The 22,199-nt window shown below is 37.0% G+C and overlaps 5 protein-coding genes and 1 long non-coding RNA gene across 7 annotated transcripts; 5 read left to right on the forward strand and 1 right to left on the reverse strand.

Annotated features, from left to right (window-relative positions):
• Positions 1-709: 709 nt before the first annotated feature.
• Positions 710-3,069, forward strand: LOC106370942 (ER membrane protein complex subunit 7 homolog). Its single transcript, XM_013810982.3, has 7 exons — positions 710-931; positions 1,105-1,151; positions 1,725-1,824; positions 2,015-2,078; positions 2,177-2,293; positions 2,400-2,508; positions 2,685-3,069. Exons 1-7 carry the CDS (start codon positions 837-839, stop codon positions 2,768-2,770), a joined length of 618 nt encoding a protein of 205 aa, XP_013666436.2. The 5' UTR covers positions 710-836; the 3' UTR covers positions 2,771-3,069.
• Positions 3,070-3,501: 432 nt separating this feature from the next.
• Positions 3,502-9,167, forward strand: LOC106370651 (hydroxyproline O-galactosyltransferase HPGT2). The gene is made up of 13 exons (XM_048745239.1): positions 3,502-3,875; positions 4,108-4,171; positions 4,271-4,320; positions 4,408-4,601; positions 4,688-4,748; positions 4,858-4,930; positions 5,004-5,127; positions 5,223-5,310; positions 5,424-5,474; positions 5,575-5,646; positions 5,736-5,848; positions 5,991-8,536; positions 8,712-9,167. Exons 1-12 carry the CDS (start codon positions 3,742-3,744, stop codon positions 6,011-6,013), a joined length of 1,047 nt encoding a protein of 348 aa, XP_048601196.1. The 5' UTR covers positions 3,502-3,741; the 3' UTR covers positions 6,014-8,536; positions 8,712-9,167.
• A 2,166-nt stretch (positions 9,168-11,333) lies between these two features.
• LOC106371339 lies at positions 11,334-12,201 on the forward strand. The gene is made up of 2 exons (XR_007318318.1): positions 11,334-11,634; positions 11,779-12,201. It is a non-coding gene; the product is annotated as an uncharacterized LOC106371339 (long non-coding RNA).
• A 1,691-nt stretch (positions 12,202-13,892) lies between these two features.
• LOC125580574 lies at positions 13,893-14,918 on the forward strand. Its single transcript, XM_048745244.1, has 2 exons — positions 13,893-14,374; positions 14,548-14,918. The coding sequence occupies exons 1-2, from the start codon at positions 14,179-14,181 to the stop codon at positions 14,862-14,864; spliced, it is 513 nt and encodes a 170-aa protein (XP_048601201.1). The 5' UTR covers positions 13,893-14,178; the 3' UTR covers positions 14,865-14,918.
• Positions 14,919-16,137: 1,219 nt separating this feature from the next.
• On the forward strand, positions 16,138-19,224 carry LOC106371209 (protein PHOX4). Its single transcript, XM_013811283.3, has 3 exons — positions 16,138-18,316; positions 18,394-18,587; positions 18,818-19,224. The coding sequence occupies exons 1-2, from the start codon at positions 16,306-16,308 to the stop codon at positions 18,555-18,557; spliced, it is 2,175 nt and encodes a 724-aa protein (XP_013666737.2). The 5' UTR covers positions 16,138-16,305; the 3' UTR covers positions 18,558-18,587; positions 18,818-19,224.
• Positions 19,225-19,582: 358 nt separating this feature from the next.
• On the reverse strand, positions 19,583-22,093 carry LOC106371302 (calcium uptake protein, mitochondrial). 2 transcript variants are annotated; one of them, XM_013811456.3, is made up of 7 exons: positions 21,643-22,093; positions 21,501-21,568; positions 21,198-21,421; positions 21,038-21,121; positions 20,614-20,827; positions 20,107-20,403; positions 19,583-19,911 (listed from the first exon to the last, which is right to left on the reverse strand). In XM_013811456.3, the coding sequence occupies exons 1-7, from the start codon at positions 22,031-22,033 to the stop codon at positions 19,840-19,842; spliced, it is 1,350 nt and encodes a 449-aa protein (XP_013666910.2). In that variant the 5' UTR covers positions 22,034-22,093; the 3' UTR covers positions 19,583-19,839. The 2 variants fall into 2 exon arrangements, with proteins under 2 accessions (XP_013666910.2, XP_013666843.2); XM_013811389.3 differs by having other exon boundaries at positions 19,583-20,024; positions 21,643-22,092.
• Between the last annotated feature and the right edge of the window lie 106 nt (positions 22,094-22,199).

The raw sequence follows: 22,199 nt of genomic DNA on the forward strand, positions 1-22,199 counted from the left end.
AAGCACGGCCCTGCTACCTATACATACGTAGATATTACGATTTATTAAATTATCGTTGCACCAAATAAATGAATAAAAAGTCAGTTCACTATATAAACTATTTAACTAAAACGTGAATGTTTTTTCTTACACAAACATAAAAATACTCATATTCTTCTATCACAAACAGAGAGAATAAATAGTTTCCTGGTGCTCAAGAATTTGCGTTTGTGTTTTTTCAGGTGTTTGCTGGATTCGTAATAGCTAACATCTCGGACTTGTTCTCGAAGAAGCTTGGTTTGTGACAGTTGCTTCAAGCTTGTCAATTATTCTTTTTTTGTGGTGTTTCTTGAGTAGAAATTGTATCCTAGATTCATGGTTTGAATGCAAAGTTCATAAAGAAAAGAATGTGATTTACCATTACCAACGTTTTCGATTCACACGTGAAAATAGATAATGTTCGCAGCTTCAAACAAAATGAGAGACGTAAAGAGATATGGAATTGTCGCTAGCTTTCTTTAGAGTTTAGACCATTGCAACTGCTGCTGATATCTCCATACCAAACTTGGGTCGCAAGCAACTTATTTAGTCAACGAATATTACATTTTCGGACTGAAATAACTAGAGAAAGGCTTTTGTTTACAAACCCATAAAGGCCTTTGTTTTTCAAAGCCCATCATATATCCGATTCATCCTAAACCTGCAGCTGAGTCAGAAGGTGTGGCTCTTTCGTAAACCTTCAGGATGACTCAGAAGGTTTACTTCTTATATATGTTTTCTTCTTCCTCTCTCCTGGATCGAAGAAGGATTTAGAAACTCGTCTTTTGGCTATCGACGACAATCTGCGGACGACGACCATGGCGCCGATTCTCAGATCCACTCCCCTTGTCGCTTTGCTCGTCCTTCAGATTTCTCTCTTATTCTTCGCCTCTACTCTACCAATCTCATCTGGGTAATTAGATCGTCTATCTTCCATCTCTATATTTTTCTCAGCTTCGAGTTTTAGGGTTTGATAATTTGAGCAACGTTTTGATTTCAATTTGATGTACTTGGTTGATGAATCTAGCTTATAGACATTAGCAATTTGCATTCTTTCTGATCTGCTTTTGCTCGATTTGTTTGCAGGAGTGAAGATAGTAACACGATCACGGGTCGTGTAAGGATCCCAGCAAGTATGTTTCACTCGATTTACTTTTTATTTATTTGCCTTGTAGCTTAGTTTAGCTTACTGCTTTGTCAATTGTGAGGGATTGTCTGAACCATCCAGAACTTATTTGCGTTAGTTGATCCGTGAGTGTTATTAGCAGCTGCATCTTGAGATTAATATCTTTTGCTATGCTTACCTATTACGCTCAGCTCCCACTGTGGTATGATTAGTATGTGTTTTCTTTTGTCTTATCATCTTTCCGCTGTATATATATATTTCCTTTGGGGATTTTGACTTTGTTATGTAGTATGTCATAACTATAAGCAGACTGGCTAAAAGTAGTGTGTTTGATTATGAGCAAATACGTAACAATATCTTGAACAAAGTTTTTTTTTTGGATACTTTCATGGTTTCTGTCATCATTAGCTTTGAGTGCTTGAGAATTAATGGACCTATATGCTTCGATAGTTTGGATAGTGTTCTTTTGACAATTTACTATGCTTTCTGTCATTGTCGTCTTTACACTCCATCTCGTTTCCATCATGTTATAGCCTAGCTGCCCTTTTTCGCGAAATTAATCGAGAAGTTATTTTGGCAGGCACTGCAATTGGTCACGCAGCAAAATTCTCAAATATCAAAGTTGTCCTCAATGGTGGACAGAATATTTCTTTCCTCAGGCCGGATGGATATTTTACATTGTATGCTATTTCTCCTTCAAATAATAGTTTTCTTTAGTATACGTATATACTATATTATTTTACTCAGAGTCAAGGTATCTGCTAACTTTTTTTGTTACATGTTTTCAATATACGCCTTTTGATGTAAATATTACTAGAAATGAAATAGACTTGTTGATTATTGTTTTCCTTTACTTGTCTAATTTCAAAGCCACAAAGTGCCAGCGGGGACTCATCTGATTGAAGTATATGCGTTGGGCTTCTTCTTCTCTCCAGTTAGTTTTTTTCTTTAGTTTCAGTAATGTTTATATTCCAGATGTACAGCTTTATCGAGAACTCACTTCTCATTCTTCAATCAATGATGTAAAATTAGGTGCGAGTTGATGTTAGCGCTCGGCACCATGGCAAAGTTCAAGCAACGCTAACTGAAACCAGAAGGAGTCTTACTGAGCTAGTTTTGGAGCCACTGCGGGCAGACCAATACTATGAGGTGAATACTTCATACTGTATCTCTTCTCTTTTTTTAATGTGTTTGATTCGTTTTGAGCTATGTGCTTCTTCCTCTTGTTTTCTAATCGATCATGTACTGTTTGCAGTTGCGTGAGCCTTTCAATGTAATGGCAATTTTGAAGAGTCCAATGGGTCTTATGGTGGGATTCATGGTTGTTGTAGTGTTCTTAATGCCCAAGTTGATGGAAAACATAGGTACGCTTCTCTAGCCCTTCACTTGTGGTTGTCTTTTATCCATGTATTATTGATTTTCATCATTAAATCGGTTTGTGGGTCTCGCTCTATCTAGTAGCAATCATTGTGATAATAACCAGAATAAGCAATTTAGATATATTGGGTTCCTGAGAACTGTTGTTATTTTGGTGAAACAGATCCAGAGGAAATGAAGAGAACACAAGAGGAGCTGAGAAACCAAGGAGTGCCTTCACTCTCTAGCTTGTTGCCTGCTAGCCCCTAGGAGAGCTCCTCGGCGCTAATCAGGAGTCCAAGACCCACAACTTCTTGCATGTACCGACATAACACTTCTGACGAGCCTTTGGAAGAAATCAACGTCAGAAAATTCCTTAAGCGGTTAGGTTGCCAATGATGGTGTTTTATTAGTGCAGCATTTGGGTTTGGACTTTTGTTATATGTGCAGAGAGACTCTCAAGCTGACATTAAAAATTGCTTTTTGCTCACTCTTTCTTGCTAAACATTTTGCTTCTCTTTAACTTTTTGTTTTGAATGTTTCAAGTTGGTCTTTGGCATCCATCCTCATAACATAATTTGGCAACCATGTCTAATATCTTGAAGGAACACAATCTCTATTATTCAGATCACAAGAAAATATATGAACTGAAAACAGACCATGCGAGTTTAATAACATAAGCTTGAAGTCAAACTAATCAAAAAAATCTGTGGAGTAGTACTTGCACTTTTATATTGAAAAATGGTTTCTTTTGCAGAAACGTTATTGTTCTAGTGATTTACGTTCCTACACCAACTCTTAATTTCATTTTTTTTTTTTTTTTGTTCTAAATGTAACTGGTTGGTGAACTGAACCATTGATGACAGAGTCGACAAAGTGAGTTAATAACCACGCTTCTAATCCAAGTAACATAGAATAGCAAAATAAATAATAAAAACATGAGATTTTGAGCCCAGTGGGCCCAAGTAGCTTAACTTCTGTGTCGACCAGAGTGTTCAACTGAAATCGGAATCATGTCGGGATAACAAATCTCCGAACACCACAAAAGAAAAGAAAAAAACGGTTCCTCTTTACTACAAAAATCAAAATCCGAACAAGGAAAACATATTTAACAGAAACTTCAACATCTGTTACTTCTTTGTTTCCTTTCCTTCTTCACTTTCTCTATCCTGAATCTGAATTCGTCGTCAACTCTCTTGCCTCCGATCTCTCTCTCTCTCTCTGTCTCGCCGTGGATCGAGATGGAGAGCTTACCGACGACTGTATCGTCGAAATCAGACAGGAGAGGAAGGTCTTCCAAGTCTCAGAACACATCCAAGCCTTCTCTCATCATGGCCTTCTTCTCTTGTCTTGCTTGGCTCTACGTCGCTGGCCGGTACGTCCCAGGGAGTGATCAAACCTCATTTTGATTCTAGATTTGTTATTAACAATGCGTAACGTAATCAACATTCTATAGCTTTTTAGGGGTTTGTGATCGTGATTGAAACATTTGTTTTGAATTCATAACTGTCCATAGATCTCCCACAAGCTCAGATTCAGTCTCCAGATCCGTTTATCGATTGGTTCTGATCTCTCTGTTATTGTTGTTGTTGTTTGTTATGGTTTAGGTTGTGGCAAGATGCGCAGCACAGAGTCGCACTCAACACTGTGCTTAAGAAAAATTTAGAACTGGTTGGTCTTTCTTTCTTCTGCTTCTTCTCTTAAATCTTTCAAGAGAATGTTTCATTCCTCAAATCTTAATTTTTTTTTTTTACTGTCATTGGAGTGTAGAGGCCTAAGGCTCTTACGGTGGATGACAAGCTGATGGTTCTTGGATGCAAGTAAGCTGATTTTATTTTATTTTTTAATTCTGATAGGATAGTGTTTTATCATCTGCGTGTGCTACTAACAGAAGATGTGTTTAATAGAGATCTTGAGAGGAGAATTGTGGAAACTGAAATGGAGTTGGCACAGGCGAAGAGTCAAGGCTATCTTAAAAACCAGAAGAGTCTTTCTTCTTCTTCTTCAGGGAATAAGAAGATGCTTGCTGTGATTGGAGTTTACACAGGCTTTGGGAGTCACTTGAAGCGCAATAAGTTTAGAGGCTCTTGGATGCCACGAGGTAAGAGTAATACTATCACCATCTTTGTTTACTTGCTCATCCAACAATGATTTACTTTTTTTTTTTTAACATTTTCTTCTCGTTAGATGACGCTTTGAAAAAGCTTGAGGAAAGAGGAGTTATCATACGCTTTGTGATTGGTCGGAGGTTTCCTTTTCCTACTCCCTTTATTCTTCATTTCTTATGATTTTTTTTTTCATGCTTTGTTTCATCATATGGGTGATAATACTGATGTTGATGCTTTATATATTTCCAGTGCTAACCGAGGTGATAGCTTAGATCGGAAAATTGACCAAGAAAATCTTGCAACTAAAGACTTTTTGATTCTTGTAAGTAAGAACAACTCTTTTGCTTATGCTCGTTGCCTGCTGATTTGAATTTGTTCACTGATGTGGCTGTTAGGAGAATCACGAGGAAGCACAAGAAGAGTTACCAAAGAAAGTGAAGTTTTTCTACAGCGCTGCTGTTCAGAACTGGGATGCAGAGTTTTATGTCAAAGTTGATGACAACGTTGACCTTGATCTTGGTAAATACTTCCTCTTCTTGAAAGCTGTGTTTGCTCCCTCCCAATAAGGGTATCAAGCAATGTATATGTGTGACAAACGTTTTTCGATCTAACAGAGGGGTTGATTGGGCTACTTGAAAGCCGCCGTGGTCAAGATGGTGCGTACATTGGGTGCATGAAGTCTGGAGACGTGGTTACTCAAGAGTTCGTATATACTCAACCTTCTTCGGTTAACATAGTGATTGAGCATTACAAGCTTTTGACGTAAAACACATTCTCATTTTCATATTGCATGGGTTGTTTTCTTGGGTGTTCAGGGGAAGTCAATGGTACGAGCCTGAGTGGTGGAAATTTGGAGACGACAAATCGTAAGTCTCTTATAACCTCAGAGGTCTTCTCGTTTATGTTTCTACTGAAGATGGAATCTCATTTAGTATTTACTCAGATTCTTTGTTTGTTTTGTTTTAGGTACTTCCGTCATGCAACTGGTTCGCTTGTAATACTCTCCAAGAATCTGGCTCAGTATATCAATATAAACAGGTTAGTTTTTCCACATTGTGGGAAAGGATTTAGTCAAACAAAGATCGGTTCATACTCATTGATCCAACGGTGTTTTAATATAAATGCAGTGGATTGTTGAAGACATATGCGTTTGATGATACCACCATTGGATCTTGGATGATTGGTGTCCAGGCAACATATATAGATGACAACCGCCTTTGTTGCAGCAGCACAAGACAAGGTATGAAATGAATACTAGTCTTTCACAAAATAAAACTGTTGTCATGGTTAAAAGAATGCTTAGGCTTTATGATATGAGGAAGCAAATCATTTTGTCTTAGTATCTGTTTGATGACCGATGTAAATCTATTTCATTTTGGCAGAAAAAGTGTGTTCCATGGCATGATCACTGCGTAGCTGGTCCCTTGTCCCACCAACCAAATACAGCGGGTTTTTCATCACATCCACACTTTGAGGAAGTTCTTGGAGCTGACTCCAAATTTATAGTTCTTTTTGGTACAATGAAAGTATGATTAGGCCATTCATTTACAGTTTGTGATTAGTGCATACCCCTTGAGCTTTGGAGTAAGATAATGGGGGAAATGGTATAGCTGTGAATTAAGTATTACTTTTCTTGTTCGTCCGTCTATTACATAACTTTTTTACCCCGAATCTCAGCAAAACTATATTGATAGTTGGCCCCAAAAAAAGGCTTAATATGGAAGGATATGAGAAGTCTAGTGTAACAGAACATATCAATCCTTTACCTATCATACGGTTAAGACCATACTTAGAATGCAAGTGAGGGCGACGATCACTTGTCCAGGTGAAGTTGGCGTCATAATGATGTCATGTGGTGGCTTCATGGTCCATATGAAATCCAGCACGACTGACGAGAGTGTCCTTAATAATGTAATCCTCTCCTTTCAATTGCCAATTGCCAATTGCCAATTGCCCAAATGTTTCATAAACACATGGGACCTTGCCATTTCATTTTATATACCAAAATCGTGTGTTTCGTTTCATGTTTGTTTAGTTGACCACATGAGACTGATGAATATGTTAATTTATTTTGAAAACATTAGGAAATGAGAAAATAGATTAAGATGCTCAACTTATCATGTTCAGAATAAAGAGGTTTTCATGTTCAACTAGGTTCGAGTGAATAATACTAATAAGAGTTTTGATATAGCCGACCCAAAAAGGGTTTTTAATAGTATAGATTTTAACAAGTTACTAAAGTTTTACCGAATTAACGTGTGGAACTAACTAACATGGTCACTTTGCTTTCGTCAAGAACGTTGAGATATTTAACAAGATATTTTAAGTACATTTTTTTTTCTTTTTGAGCCCAGTAAATTAATTTTCTTCTCATTTTCGGATTTAACTTACCTAAGTATTATTTGGACTCAAATCAATAATTCAATGGTGGATAAATAATTGACCATATTAACAACATTGAGGTCAAAGAATTAGCTTCAGTCCTTCTAACAAAACAAAAAGGAATAACGTTAACCCTTGTAAGTGCAAATTTCAGTACACAAAGTTGTCATGCAACCTCGTTGTTGTCGAAAACCGGTGACATATGTCTCCTAAATGCCGGCAACTTCATCCTTCCTAACGTAGACTTCGTTTTCAAGTACGTGTGGGATACGAGCTTCGACCTCAAAGTCATCGATTGGTGTAATCGTCTTCAATTAAATACTATACCGGAAGTTTTTCGGTTTAATTCAGTTTTGGTTCATGTTAGTTTCATAGTTTCTTGAGCTTGCATATGAAACTGATACATATCTATGTCCGAATCATCTAGCTTGAAATTAATAAAGATTAAAGAGTCGTTTTTCTGTTTTAGTTTTATTTGTTATTTATTAATTCACGTAGACTTCGGTACTTTACGGTTCTTACTGATCGTTTCGTCCACTCAATGAACAGTATACCGGGCTTTGACATTATGCAAGGTTATCACAAGATGATAGGTAAGAAGTGAATGACACTCAATTTATCAAAGACATTTGACTGAGGTACTTATGATAGCAAACCTTGCTGAAGCCGTACGTAGACTTACAAAATTGTCAACATATATAAAAATAGAACTAGCACGACTGAACATTTTAGAATTGGTGGAAAACGTTTCTATCACCTGACTATTCTTGTTGTTTCATTGGGTACTTTAAAGGGACCACTAGCTTTGTTGAAGAGGTTCCTTAACGCCTAGCGTGTCAACAATTGTTAGAAACGGTTTCCACACAAACCAAGCCTGCAGTTAAATCTGTGTGTTTGTTTATGATTATATATTTATAGCCTAATTAATTATGTTAAATTTAATCAATAGTCATTGTAATAATAAATGTATTTAAATTTTCTTGGAGGTTAAAACTGGTATGTATATTTGTAAAAAATTTACATTCAAAATTCTAAAAATGATATTTTTTGTAATAAAAGGTGTCCGAATAACATTTTTATAAAATGGAGGGAGTAGCATATTTAAACTATGAAATGAGTGAGTTGTTTTCTTCTTCTTCTTAATTTATCTTATTTGCATGCACAGTGTTTTAAACTCTATTTTTCAAATAAATTAATTAGCTTTGACTTTACAGACAAATAATTAGCTTTGACATCTAACAGGCAAATGAACAAAAAAGTTAATAGCAGCTGACTAGCTGTAAGAACAATTTTATAGCAGTTGAATAACCGTTACCCATTTCTTTCTTTGGTCAACATAACCTATAACTCTACCAAAACTTTTTATTGTATAAAAAAACCCCAATATCTCCCTATAAATAACACTAACATCACAATTGAGCTGCCACATTCTCACATTCTTTAATTAAGTTTCATATACTCTGATAAATATCCAAAGATCAAACCATGGCAACAAACGCGTGCAAATTCCTTTGCCTCATTCTCCTTTTTGCCTTCGTCTCCCAAGGTATAGTGTTATATATATACACTTATATAGAACAATATGTTAAAATCTTCACACATTATTAGATATACCAGGTCTAGTTCGTTTAAAGCTTACACTCTTTTTAACATAACAGCACGTAATATGTATTCTATAACTAATTTTTCTTTCATAATTTTTTTGCCCTTGGAAAATTTAGGATTTGGGTGTTCTAGATCCTTTAGTGATATATCACTAAAACAATCAAAAACCGGAAAAATGGTCAAGAACACACCAGAGTGGGAAGTGACATTGACGAACCCTTGTTCCTGCACAGGCACTGACATAACGTTGACATGTGACGGTTTCAAATCGCTCACACCCATCGACCCTTCGCAGATATTGGTAGCCGGTGACGAGTGTTCGCTCATCAACAATTTATATGGCGAAACTGACTTTGTTTTCAAATACGTATGGGCCGAGGAGTTCGATATCAAGATCAAGTCGGGCGAAATAGCTTGCTCTTAAATTTTCTGCCCTTGGTTTAATTTGGTCTTTGTCCATGTTTGTTTAGTTACTTGAGCTGATGAGCATGTGAAGCTGATGACCATTATTACATATATATTGTCTGTATCATTAATAAGATTTAGGCTAATAAAGATACTCGTTTTATTTATGAGTTTTTTGTCATTTATTGTAGTTATTGCATTTGATATTCTGCTGACAAAACATTTGTAACATTTTGTGTGTTTGTCGTTACATTTTTCTAAGCCGCACTTTCATCTAAGCCCTTCAAAAACAATACTCCTTTCAGCTGCAGTGTTTGACCACACTTTCATCTAACACGTTTGATTTTCGGTTTGGTTTCAATACAAATAATTTTATTTTTATTTTTTCGGTTCTAGAAATATCAGATTTCTCGGTTATTTACAAAATTCAGTTTAGTTCAGTTATTTTGATTTTCGATTTGGTTGGAATAGCAAAATTAGGAACCGGCTAATATCCAAAAAAATATTTGGATTCAATTTGGTTATGTTTTTTTCGATAATGTTGGATAATTTGTTTTAAAGTTAAATATCGAGTAATTTAGGCTGCTTGGATAAAAAAAATTGGGTAATTGATCATATAAATTTAAATATATCAGATGATCAATTACCCCCATATATATATATATATATATATATATTTGTTTATGAAATTTAGTTCAATTTTGGTTATTTTTGTTATTTTGGTTTAGTACATTCTTTGGTTCCAGATGCATGTGTCTATCTAAGCCTACTCTCATCTATGTTGATAAATTTGTCAGCGTACACAGTGCCGGCCCTGGCAAAAAATCAAGGAAGCATGTGCTTCTGGTCTTTAATTCTATCACAAACATTTCAGCCCAAAAAAATGTTGTAAACCACTTCAGTTCGACTGGATAGAGGTTAGTTAGTTTAAGTAACAGGTGCAAAGTTTGACCAACCGGCCAACACTTTCTATTCTTTTTATTAATGTAACATTTAGTGGCCCAAAAACTTAAATGTTGCTTTTGGCCCACCAAAACTCAGGGCCGTTACTGAGCGTACATACATAGTTTTCCTCCTGGATGATGCAATAGAAAACAGTAAGCACGTTAATTAGACCCGTCAGTTCCAGGGTCAAACTATGTTGCATCCATTAATTTCTTTTGCTATTACTACTTTCTGATTCATGTATGTCAGTCAACAAGGTTATTAGGTTTCTTGCGTCTCAAGCAAATGACTTTTCATTTTCCCAAGATATTGATGTGGGCATCTTTTTGTGAAACCTTTCGAGTTGCATACATAGTAACATAAATGTTACTAAAGTAACCGACGTCACCAGAGCTAGCACGAGTGAACATCTTACAGTTGGTGGAAAAGCGTTTCTATCATCTGATATTCCTTTTGTTTCATTGGGTGCTTTAAAGGGACCACTAGCTATTGTTACAAACTGTTTCCACACGAACCAAGCCTGCAATTAATTATGTGTTTGTTTATGCTTATATCCTAATTAATTATGTTTTATATAATAATCTTAATTAATTGTATTTGATTTAATCAATAGTCATTGTAGTATTAAATATCTTCAAATTTGATTGAAAGTTAAAACTGGTATTATTGTAAAACGCTTACATTAAAATTCTAACATGAAACTTTTATAATAAAAAGTGTCAAAATATTATTTTTTTATAAAACAGAGGGAATATCATATTTAAAATTTTGAGATGAATGCGTTATTTTCTTCTTTTTAATTCGATCTTATTTGCATGCACAGTATCTTTAATTCCATTTTTCTAATAAATTAATTAGCTTTGACTCTAATTAATTTGCATGCAAGAACAATTTAATATATTAAATTGAATAACCGTTACCCTACTATTTTGTAAACCATGTTGATTGCAACTTGCTAAGTAGATCAAAGAACACATCCTTTATAAAAAGTTTTTTTTTATTTGAATAATTTAACATTCTTTCAAAAAGAATAAAATAACTGTTACCTACTTCTTTATTTGGTCAACATTAGTTATAATTATACCAAAATTTCTTCTAGATATTATTTACCAAATAATTTATAAAAAAATTGATTGCATCGTCATTGTATTCATTCTCAATAAAAGCATGACTTACTAATAAATACTATGACAGTGTTTAAAATTAATTATGACATAGGTATATACATTTTTGTAATTTTGTATTTAAGATAAGATTTTTGAAATATGCTAATAACTAATTGATTGTAATTAAATTAATATAATCAAAGATAACACTAAAATGTAATAATAGAAATATAAAAATATGTAATATACATATCTATTCATTAAGAAAATGTAAATATAGCATAGTCAAAATTAATTATTGTAAATTAATTTTTACTAAATTTAGTCAAATCAAAGTCAAAATAAAAAATAGCGTTACAGAAATAGCAAATTATAATTTTTAATCATAAAAGATATTTTATTCTATAAAATAAACCCAATACCTCCCTATAAATAACACTAACATCACAATTTATCATCCCCATTCTCATACTTACTAAGTTATATATATTCTCTGATAAATATATATCCAAACATCAAACCATGACAACAAATGCATGCAAATTCATTTGCCTCATTTTCCTCTTTGCTTTCGTCTCCCAAGGTATAGTTATACAATTTTCGCACATTATTATATATAGCAGATCCAATTCGTTTAAAGCTTACACCGTTTTTAACATAACATCACGTAATGTGTAATTCTATAACTAATTTTCTTTCATAATTCTATTGCCCTTGGAAAATTTAGGATTTGGGTGTCAAGGATCCTTTGAGGATATATATCTGAAACAATCGAAAACCGGAAAAATGATCAAGAACACACCAGAATGGGAAGTGAGAGTGACGAACCCTTGCACCTGCACAGGCACTGACATAGTTTTGACATGTGTCGGTTTTAAATCGCTCACACCCATCGACCGTTCGCAGTTATCGATATCCGGTAACGAGTGTAAGATGACCAACAATCTATATGGCCATAGTGACTTCGTTTTTAAATACGTATGGGCCAAGAAGTTAGATATCAAAATGGAGTCGGGCGGAATCGCTTGCTCTTAAATTTTCTGCCCTCAGTTTAATTTGGTATTTGTTCATCTTTGTTTTGTTGATGAGCATGTAAAACTGATGATCATTATTATATATATATATATAGAGAGAGAGAGAGAGAGACTAATAAAGATGTACACGTTTTATTATTGAGTTTTATGTCATTTTATTAGTCGTATTACTGTTCACATTTTGGTGACCAAACAATTGTAGTGTTTATCGTTTTATTTCTCTAAGCCACACTTTCATCTAGGCCGTTAAAAAAACAATACTCGTTGCAACTGCATTATTCGATCACACTTTCATGATCATCTAACTATCTAAGAAATGATCAACATACGTAGTTTAATTTCTCCATGAATGACAGTACAAATAAAGACAGTAACCACGTAATGAGCAAGGAGATAAAACACCTTCCGCTACTTTAAATGTCATAAATGGAATTGAAGATGTGTTGACCAACTTTGGTTTGATCATTTAATATAAGTGTGTTTCGAAAAAAAAAAAAAGGAATTGAAGATGTGTTGACCAGCCATGAGCCATTTACAAGCAGTCAACAAGTAATTAATATACATTGCCAACAAAATTAAAATTATCTTAAAAAAATATTAATTTTATATTATCAAACATCAAATTTTCTATCAGATATTCAATCGGTTTCAAAATAGTTATTGTTTTAGAGTTTTGCACACAAATTAAGAAACTAGTTAAATACTCAAATTTTTATCTTCGTTTTCTTTTTTGCTAAAAATGTTAATATCATTGAAGAAAAGATCAGTCCACAAGTAGTTAATCTATACAAAACAAAACCCTGGCAAAAAGAAAGTAAAAAACAGGGATTTGATAGTTTTTGGAGCTGGTAAGGAGTTCCGAAGAAGTCCTAAGTAATCCAGAAGCAACCACTGTGGATTAGATAAGCCAATTAAGCAAAAGGTTCCTGAATTTCTTCATGTGCCTCAGTGCATAAATGGAGTTGATGACCTGCCAGTTAATATCCTTGAACACAACAAGCGGGGGACTGATGCAGTTGCTATAAAGCAAGCTGTTGCGCTGTCTCCAAACAGAGTAAACTAGTGTTTGAACCACAAGCATCTTTAAAATCGAAGGAGCCGCCGGAGCAGAGGCACACGCCCATAGCATTAGTTCCGACCAGGTGCTGAAATTTGGCACTCCACAGCGAAGTCTAATGCGGATTTCAGCCTAGAGAGTCAACACGAAGGGGCAAGAGAGCATCAGATGGTCTCTTGATTCCGGTTCCGTGGTACAGATGCAGCAGCACGAAGGTACCTGCATTCCCCAAGAGGACAACCTATCGCGGGTTGGCAAACGGTTTAAGTTAGTAGCCCACATGTGAAAAGCATGTTTTGGTGTTGCTCCACTGAACCAAATATGTTTGGCTGATGCTTGAATATTTCCCTTTGGTCGCAAGACCTCCCAAGTTTTTGCAGAGGAATAAGAAGGCCTGATTTCACCATCGGTGTTCCAGGCGAATGAATCTGACCCTAGCTCCGGTGAGGGGAGTGAGATGGTAGATAGGTAGGCATGGAGGTTGACTTCCTCGTCCGATCTCGGGTTCGGGAGTCTCCATCCAGAATCGTAACAAGCTTCAGCAACACACGCATCAATCCTGATTCGGAGCCTGCGGGTTCCATCTTGACCAAACACACAAATCAAAGGACCAGCGGGGGTCCAGTTGTCAAACCAGAAACTAGTGGATTGCCCATCTTTTATCTCGCTGATTAAGAAGTTTGAGGCAAGGTCTCTCAGGCGAAGCAAGCATCTCCAGTTCCAGGTTTGGCTTTGCACTTCAGGCTGAGACCAGAAATTTATCTTTGTTTAACCATTATAATTGCATAACATTTATTGTTTATCTTAGTTTAATTAGAGGTAAAATAGAGAAATTAATAGAAAATTACATTGAAATCATAAAACGATACTTACTTTTTAACAAAAATTTTATGTTACAACGACAATTAATTTGAAACGGAAAGAGTATTTTATATTACAGAACTGATGGAGTATATTTAGTTACAGGATTGTCGTTTCTTTATTAATTGTGTTTATATAATATAATATCGTTCCAATAAAAAGTTTATAGATTCTAATGAATTCAGGAATTGTAACTCTATTAGTTATTAATTACGGAAGCAAGAGACTTAACGTTAACATTAACATACGCAATGGCTATATAAATTTGACCGATTCGTTTCTCATTCTCCATCTCTTAAAAACAAAAATCACAATGGCGTTTGCTCATAAGTATTTTGTTATGTTTCTACTTCTATCTATCGTTACTCAAGGTAATGTAATAGAATCTTTAAAGGCTTTTTGCATATATCTCAGAAATTTCATGCGTTTAGTGCATATATGTATTCTTAATATCCAGTCATCATCATGGGACAATATCTCCATTTTTTTTCATATACATATAGAGTTACAAAACTGATAAAAAAAGGACAAATAACCCACACAGGACACTGCCGCTGCCGTTCCACCGACCTCCAGATCGGCGGGGTGAGGACCGGGAGATATATTGCCGCACAACCGGAGTGGAAAGTGACGGTGGTCAACACGTGTAACTGTCCTCAGAAGCAGGTGATTCTCACATGCGAAGGGTTTGCTCCTGTGAATCCTGTCAAGCCATGGCTACTTCGCCCACAAGGAAAAGCGTGTCTTCTGATTAATGGAGAAGTTATGCCAGCTGGAGCCACAGTTGAGTTCGCTTATGCCGGCGAGCCTTACATCTTCAGACCCGTCAGCTCCAGGGTCAAAATAAGTTGCATGAATTAATAATTTCTTTTGCTATTACAACTTTCTGATTCCGTGAAGGTTAGAATTCTAGCTCTTTCAGAGTGGTATCTCACTCCATGAATCTAGGAACTTTTGCTTGCATTATACTTTTTATGTTCCTGAAAGTAAGATTTTCTAGAGTATTCACGAATTTAATAAATGTTTATAATTTAATTTATTTTTTACTTTATTATACACTTTTCAGTAACTTTCCACCAATAAAATTTAATGAATTCAAATATTCTCAATTAATGTTCGTCAAAAGTATAAAAAAGTACCTTAACAGTATAGAAAATCTATCTTTGTGGAATAAGAAAAAAATCTAAAACATCTTATTTTCAGGAACGGAGGTAGTATTATTTGGTAATCTTTTTGATATAATATTAATATATATATAAATCAAGAATTTTTTTTGGTTGAATCAAGAAAAAGTCGTGTAGTAAATTCATGTCGGTGAACAAGGTTACTAAGTTTCTAGCGTCTCAAGAAATATGACTTTTGTTTTTGCCAAGATATTGATGTGCCCATCCTTATTTGTAAAACTTGAGTTACATACAGAAGAGGTTAAACATTCACAGAGAAACAAAGTATTATATCATTTCCTCTGCAATTCCTCATCTTCATCTCTGCTTGACTTGCGAATGCGATCATTGTGTGTCTCATGGTGACAGCACGTTGCTCTTTTTGGTTTTTGCTCTTAAAAGTGACAGACGTCACCAGAGCTGTTGGGTATAAAAACCAAATCAGAGAAAAAATACTTATTGGGCCAACAGAAGCATAGGCCTTCTTATAAAAGCACAAAAGTTATAATAACCAAATTGGTTTCAGTTTTCAAACGTAGCATTATACAAATTCTTAGTCAACGTTAATGGTAGAATTAAATCGTCAAAATAGAAATCTTAGTCATCTCTTCCGCTCTTAAATTATAGGCTTATAGCTTTAAAATTGGAAGCCTTCTGTTCTGGATTCAAATTTACATAACCATAGTAAGCAAACGAAACAAATAAAAATAATAATAATTGATACAGCAAGCTAAGCACATTAGCTAATCTAAATTCTTTTTAAATTGATTAAAGTTGGGAAAAAAAACTTTCCACATTTCCAGCAAGACACAACGAAGACTTCCCTTCTGGTCGGTCCCAAAGACCATGCCGTCCAGCAAACGCACAACGAAGACTTTCCATCTGGTCCCATTTCCTTACCATTTCGTCCGTCCCTTATGATAATAATAATAATAATAATAAATTACAACAAACAAATTGTGTATATTTATTTATTTATTTATTAAAAAACACTATTTTATTGGGTGGATTAGGGTTCACTCCATCTCTCTCGTGTCGTGTCTTCTCTTTGTTTGAATTATCAACATTTGTTTCATTAAACGCTTCTCCTCCTTACAACAAGTCAACACCTTTTCGAATCCTCTCTCTTTGATTCCTTAATGGGAAAGCCAACGGCTAAGAAGACGCCAAAGGATGCTTCCGGTGGCGGTGGAGGCAAGTCAGGTGGTAAAGCCAACCACCGCTCCGCTTCAAGAGCCTTCGACGAAGACATGGAGATATTCATTAACCGAGCAGCCGAGCTCAAAGAAGAAGGCAACAAGCTCTTCCAAAAGCGCGACAACGAAGGAGCGATGCTGTGCTACGACAAAGCCGTGAAGCTTCTACCCAAAGACCACATCGATGTAGCGTATCTTCGAACCAGCATGGCCTCTTGCTATATGCAGATGGGGTTAGGCGAGTACCCTAACGCGATTAGCGAATGCAATTCGGCTCTCGAGGCTTCTCCTAGGTACAGCAGGGCCTTGCTGAGGCGCGCTCGCTGCTACGAGGCTTTGAACAAGCTGGATTACGCGTTTAGGGATGCTAGGATTGTGCTGAACATGGAGCCTGAGAACGTGAATGCGAATGAGGTGTTTGATAGGGTTAAGAAGGCGTTGGTTGATAAAGGTGTCGATGTGGAGGAGATGGAGCAGAGCTTTGTGGATGTGATGCCTCTTGGCACTGCTCGTTTGAAGAAGGTTGTGAAGAAGAGTAAGAAGAAGAAGAAAGAAGATGAAGTTAAAGGGAATAGAGCTATTGTTGAGAGTCCAAAGGCTATCATAGCAGAGACAAAGGAGGAGAAGAAGAAAACTACTTTCAAGAAACAGAAAAAGAAGAGTGGTAATAAGGGAGGAGATGACAAGGTTGTTGTAATGGACAAAGAGGTCATTGCCTCTGAGATTGTCCAAGGAGGAAAAGAAGAGACAACGGTTACTAGGACGGTTAAGTTGGTTCACGGAGATGATATAAGGTGGGCGCAGTTACCGTTGGATTCTAGTATTAGACTTGTGAGAGACGTAACCAAGGATCGGTTTCCTTCTCTAAAAGGGTTCTTGATTAAGTATAAGGACACAGAAGGTGATTTGGTTACTATCACCACATCAGATGAGCTGAAGCTCGCTGCTTCTAATCATGATAAGCTCGCTTCCCTTAGATTATACATAGCAGAAGCTAGCCCTGACCAAGAACCAAGTTATGATGGTGCTGAAAAGGATGTGAAGAGAGTGAGCAGCGTTGCGGATAGTGGAAGTGTTGGAGAGTCTTCGTGCTTTGAGAACTGGATCTTTCAGTTTGCGCAGCTCTTCAAGAACCATGTGGGGTTTGACTCTGACTCTTACTTGGACCTACATGACCTTGGGATGAAGCTTTACACAGAAGCGATGGAAGACGCTGTAACCGGCGAAGAAGCGCAAGTGCTCTTTGAGATAGCAGCTGATAAGTTCCAAGAAATGGCTGCGCTAGCTATGTTCAACTGGGGGAACGTCCACATGTCTAAAGCCAGGAAGCAAGTCTCTTTCCCCGAAGATGCTTCGAGGGAAGCTGTACTAGAAGCGGTTGAAGCTGCGTTTGTGTGGACGAGAAACGAGTACAACAAAGCTGCTAAGAGATATGAAGAAGCGGTTAAGATTAAACCTGATTTCTACGAAGCTCTCATCGCGCTTGGACAAGAGCAGTTTGAACAAGCAAAGCTTTTGTGGTACCATGCGCTCAAAGGGAAGGTGGACATAGAGAGTGAGGTGTCTCAGGAGGTTCTTATGCTTTACAACAAAGCTGAGGATAGCATGGAGAGAGGGATGCAGATTTGGGAAGAGATGGAAGAGCGTCGTTTAAACGGAATCTCAAAGCTGGATATGCAGAGAGCGCTGCTGCATAAGATGCAGCTGGATGGGTGGTGTAGAGAAGGTGCAGATGAAGAGACGGTTGAGCAGACGGCTAATATGAGTTCACAGATTAATCTCTTGTGGGGCTCCATCTTATATGAACGGTCTATAGTGGAGTATAAGCTGGGGCTAACGACTTGGGAGGAATGTTTAGAGGTTGCAGTTGAGAAATTTGAACTAGCTGGAGCTTCTGCGACTGATATAGCTGTGATGGTGAAGAATCATTGTTCAAGCGAGAGTGCACTTGAAGGTAATAAGAGTAGTAAACTTTGAAGAAGTCACAACCAATTGTTTTTCTGAGATCTTTCTTGTTTGTAATAACGGCAGGTATGGGGTTCAAGATTGATGAGATAGTACAGGCGTGGAATGAGATGTATGATGCTAAAAGATGGCAGATGGGTGTGCCATCTTTCCGGCTAGAACCGATGTTCCGGAGACGAGCGCCAAAACTGCATGATATCTTGGAAAATGTATTTTCTGAGTCTGCTTGAGGAAATATTCTTCTCATATGTTATCATTAGGTAAGTAAGTAGTGACTCATATCCGGTTCACATCGTCTTTATGTGCTATTGATAAACCATTCTTTCTGTGGAGCATGAACTAGGGAGTAGTAGGTAGATTTACTGCCGTAGATTTCTCCAGTCTTGATTAGTTGTTTTATTTTGTGTACAGTTGTGAAGCTGTCTTGTTTTTTTCTGGATCTTGTTTGATGGAAGCTGATCTTATGAATGTTTTCAACAATGTATTGTAGGCACTTTGTTTGTTTGGGAGTAGTGTTCTCCCTTTTGATTTTTTGTGTGGTGGATATCGATCTCCACGGGATATACTCTTGGCTTCTGCGGTATTCATATGTGGTGGCTGAGAATGATTGGGATCCAGTCAAGAGAAGAAGGTTATAAATGGTGATAACTCTCTTCTCTTCAGATTTGATACAACATATTGGTTGTTTGTTCTTTTTGTTATGTTTGGTTCTATACCATAGCTGTGTAATCATTCTTGTTCACTGTTGATTTGGATTAGTGTCTTTAAATTGGTGATTGTTGTATGAATGTTTGTACCTTTACTTCAGGTTTATTTTTATTTTTTTGGTCAAATACTTCAGATTGTGCTATCTTCAGAAGAAAAAGAATAATGGATATTTCAGATTTGGCAGATGTATTTTTTTGGTATTGGAATAATGGATAACCGCACACTTCTGTTGTGGCTATATATATAAATGACAATAGTACTGTTCGTTTCATGATCGCTACATCTAGCGGCTGCGATCAAAACTTAAGTCTTTAATCACGATAACCCACGAGGCCACGACGCCGGTGAACACATCTCTAACTCTGTTTTCAGTCGCAGCGGCCATTAATAATGAGTAAAACGAACGCTGAAATTAACGGCGGCAGCGGCGTTCTGTTTTTTGTATCTCCGATAATCATCAGCGTCTATTTTAACATTCGGTTCTATTTTTTTTTCTCCGTCGAAGTGTATTTATTTGCCGCTGCGACTTAACGCCGCGATGATGAAATGAACACAGCTAATGAATATATAACTAATTAGGCTCGGATTACAATTTAAAAGGAAGGTTCATAGGTCCAACAACTGTACAAAGATTTATTCAGACTTCTTTCTTACACAATGCGACAACGTGGAGTTAAAATCAAATCTCTGGGCTCACTCGTATGAACCCAAGAGACGCACAAAAACAAGAGTCTTCGAGTTTCATCGGTGAGCCCCAAAGAGAAGCGTCTCTCTCTTCTTTGTTTTTACGGAGAGGAACACTTGTTAGAACCGTTCCATCCATCTGAGAAATACTGGCACAGCCCCTTGGCAATTGGCTGTGAGATATCCTTCTCTCTTCTATGTAGAACCCTCAGAAACTCTTCCACACTCAAATTCCCATCTCTATTCGAATCAAACACATGAAACGCAATCTCTATCACATTGTCTGACAAAGATACTCCACATACCTGTTCAATTTGTCGCACAAGTTCATTAAAATGCAAAAGCTAAACTATGTATAGAGAGAACCATTAGATGTTAAGGAGTCACCTGAGAGGCGGCTCTTTTGAAGTCTTTCATTGTAAGTAAACCATTAGCTTTGCCATAAGCGAAAAGAGCAAGAGAGAACGGCCCAAGTTTACTGCGTAGCCCAGCAAACTGTTTGAATTCTTTTAACGAGATACGGACGTCCTGGAGATGCGCGTGTTCGCTCAGATCCTCCACTCGATCAAGCAGCTTGCCCAAATGGCTTGCATCAGCCGCAGCCACCATCGACAACGCAAAATCTTTGGCTGATATAGTTCCTCTTCGTTTATAGTCATAATGTGCAAACTCCAACCTCAGCATCTATATATCAAGATAAAGGTCTTCATCAGTTCAACAACAATGTTGATCCATGTATCATAAACTAGAGTCTACTACCATCTTAAGCTAATACATGAGGCTATAACAAGACCTTCTTTCCTACTAATAACAGGGATTAACTTATTGAGAACAAACATGGTTCACAGAGTGTAACAAGAGAGATGGATAATCAAAGGATTAAGAGTTACTTACTTCTTCAGTCAGATCTTTCAAAAACTGAGTGAACTTATCATGCTTAAGTTTGTCACTGCCATCTTTCCCAAAGAAGTATTCAACCAAGCCACCATCCTCGACAGAGCCAGACATATTTAACCCAGCTCGAAGGCCATCTCTGTGGCCAATGCCTTGTCTATGCTGAGATCTCATCAGACTCATCACTGTCTTAAACTCTTCCTTGTCAATCTCCCTATAAAACAAAATATCTTTAATCAGAAGCATCTCAATGAAAGAAAAGCTACAAAGGATAGGAAGCACTGACCAGAGTTGTTTAACATGACTCAGAGCGTAAAACTCATAAAGAGACTTCCAAAGATTCCCCACACAATATGGAGCAGGAAAAAAATGAAAGTTACCAAAAGGAGGATTGAACTATTTACAAATTAGAAAGACTACTCACCCGTTGTTGTCGGTATCAAACATTTTGAAAGCCACGGCGAAGCTTGATTCAGGAATGCTGAGTAATGTCACAAAGAAGATATACCTGTTCCCAAACAACCAATCAATTTCAATTTCAAAACAATAGAGGATGAATGGTTTGTTTGGTTAAGAAAACTCACTCTTTGAAGGAGATGAGACCATCGTTGTCGACGTCAAAGAGCATGAAAAACTCGGAAGGAGAGCATCTAAGCTCACCGGGATTCCTCTCCCCAGTCAAATATCCTTCTCTCACGAGATGAGATTCTGATGGAGGAAACACCGGCACAATTGCTCTCATCAAATCCGCAGGTTTCATCAGCAATTCTCCATTTGATGTACGAACAGATGCGAAGTACTCGAAAACCTAAATTACAATTCACAAAGAAACCTAATCAAAATCGTGTTTGTTTCTATCGCCTAAACATAGAAAGCTTTTAACGCACCTTTTCAGGAGGACTCTGTAATCTCAAACGCTTCTCGTAATTGAAGAAGATCTTCCTTCTATACGCATCTGCTTTTCAAGAAACGAATTAATTCACTGAGGAATTTAGAAAACGGAATCAATGAGTTAGAAGCGTCGCTGACCTCCGAAGATGAAGCGAGAGCTGTAACCAGGCAATGCCAGTTTCGGGATGAACGATCTCGATCTCGATCTTGGTTTCAGATCGCCGTCAGAAACAGAGGCCGATGAAGAATCAGCTAATGACATTAAATTAAATCCACCGAACAGACCAGAAGTCGAGTCAGAATCGGAGGACCAGTACAGAAACCCTAAGCCGGAGCCAGCTGCTATCCCGGAGATCCATTTAGCGAGAGAGCCGCCATGGATGGCGCGATTCGACGGAGCTGGGGTGGGGGAGGATTCCGGGAAGGAAGATGAGAGTCCATGGATCTTCCTGAGTCGTTGGATGAGAGGGAGAGATCTGGAAACGGACGGTAGAGATGAGAGTGCTTTGGAGTGAGATAAGGCGGGCATGATGATGATCTGTTTTTTTTTGTTTTTTTCAGATCCAGCGAATAGGATTCGTAGCTCTTATTACTTCCCATAAAGACTATATTTATAGATTCCAAATACTCGAAAACGCGTTTGTTTTTTATGTTTGGGTCTGGTTATGCAAGAACCGACGTCGTTTTTGTGGATT

The sequence above is a fragment of the Brassica napus genome, chromosome C1 (assembly GCF_020379485.1).
Source record: "Brassica napus cultivar Da-Ae chromosome C1, Da-Ae, whole genome shotgun sequence".
Lineage (NCBI taxonomy): Eukaryota > Viridiplantae > Streptophyta > Magnoliopsida > Brassicales > Brassicaceae > Brassica > Brassica napus.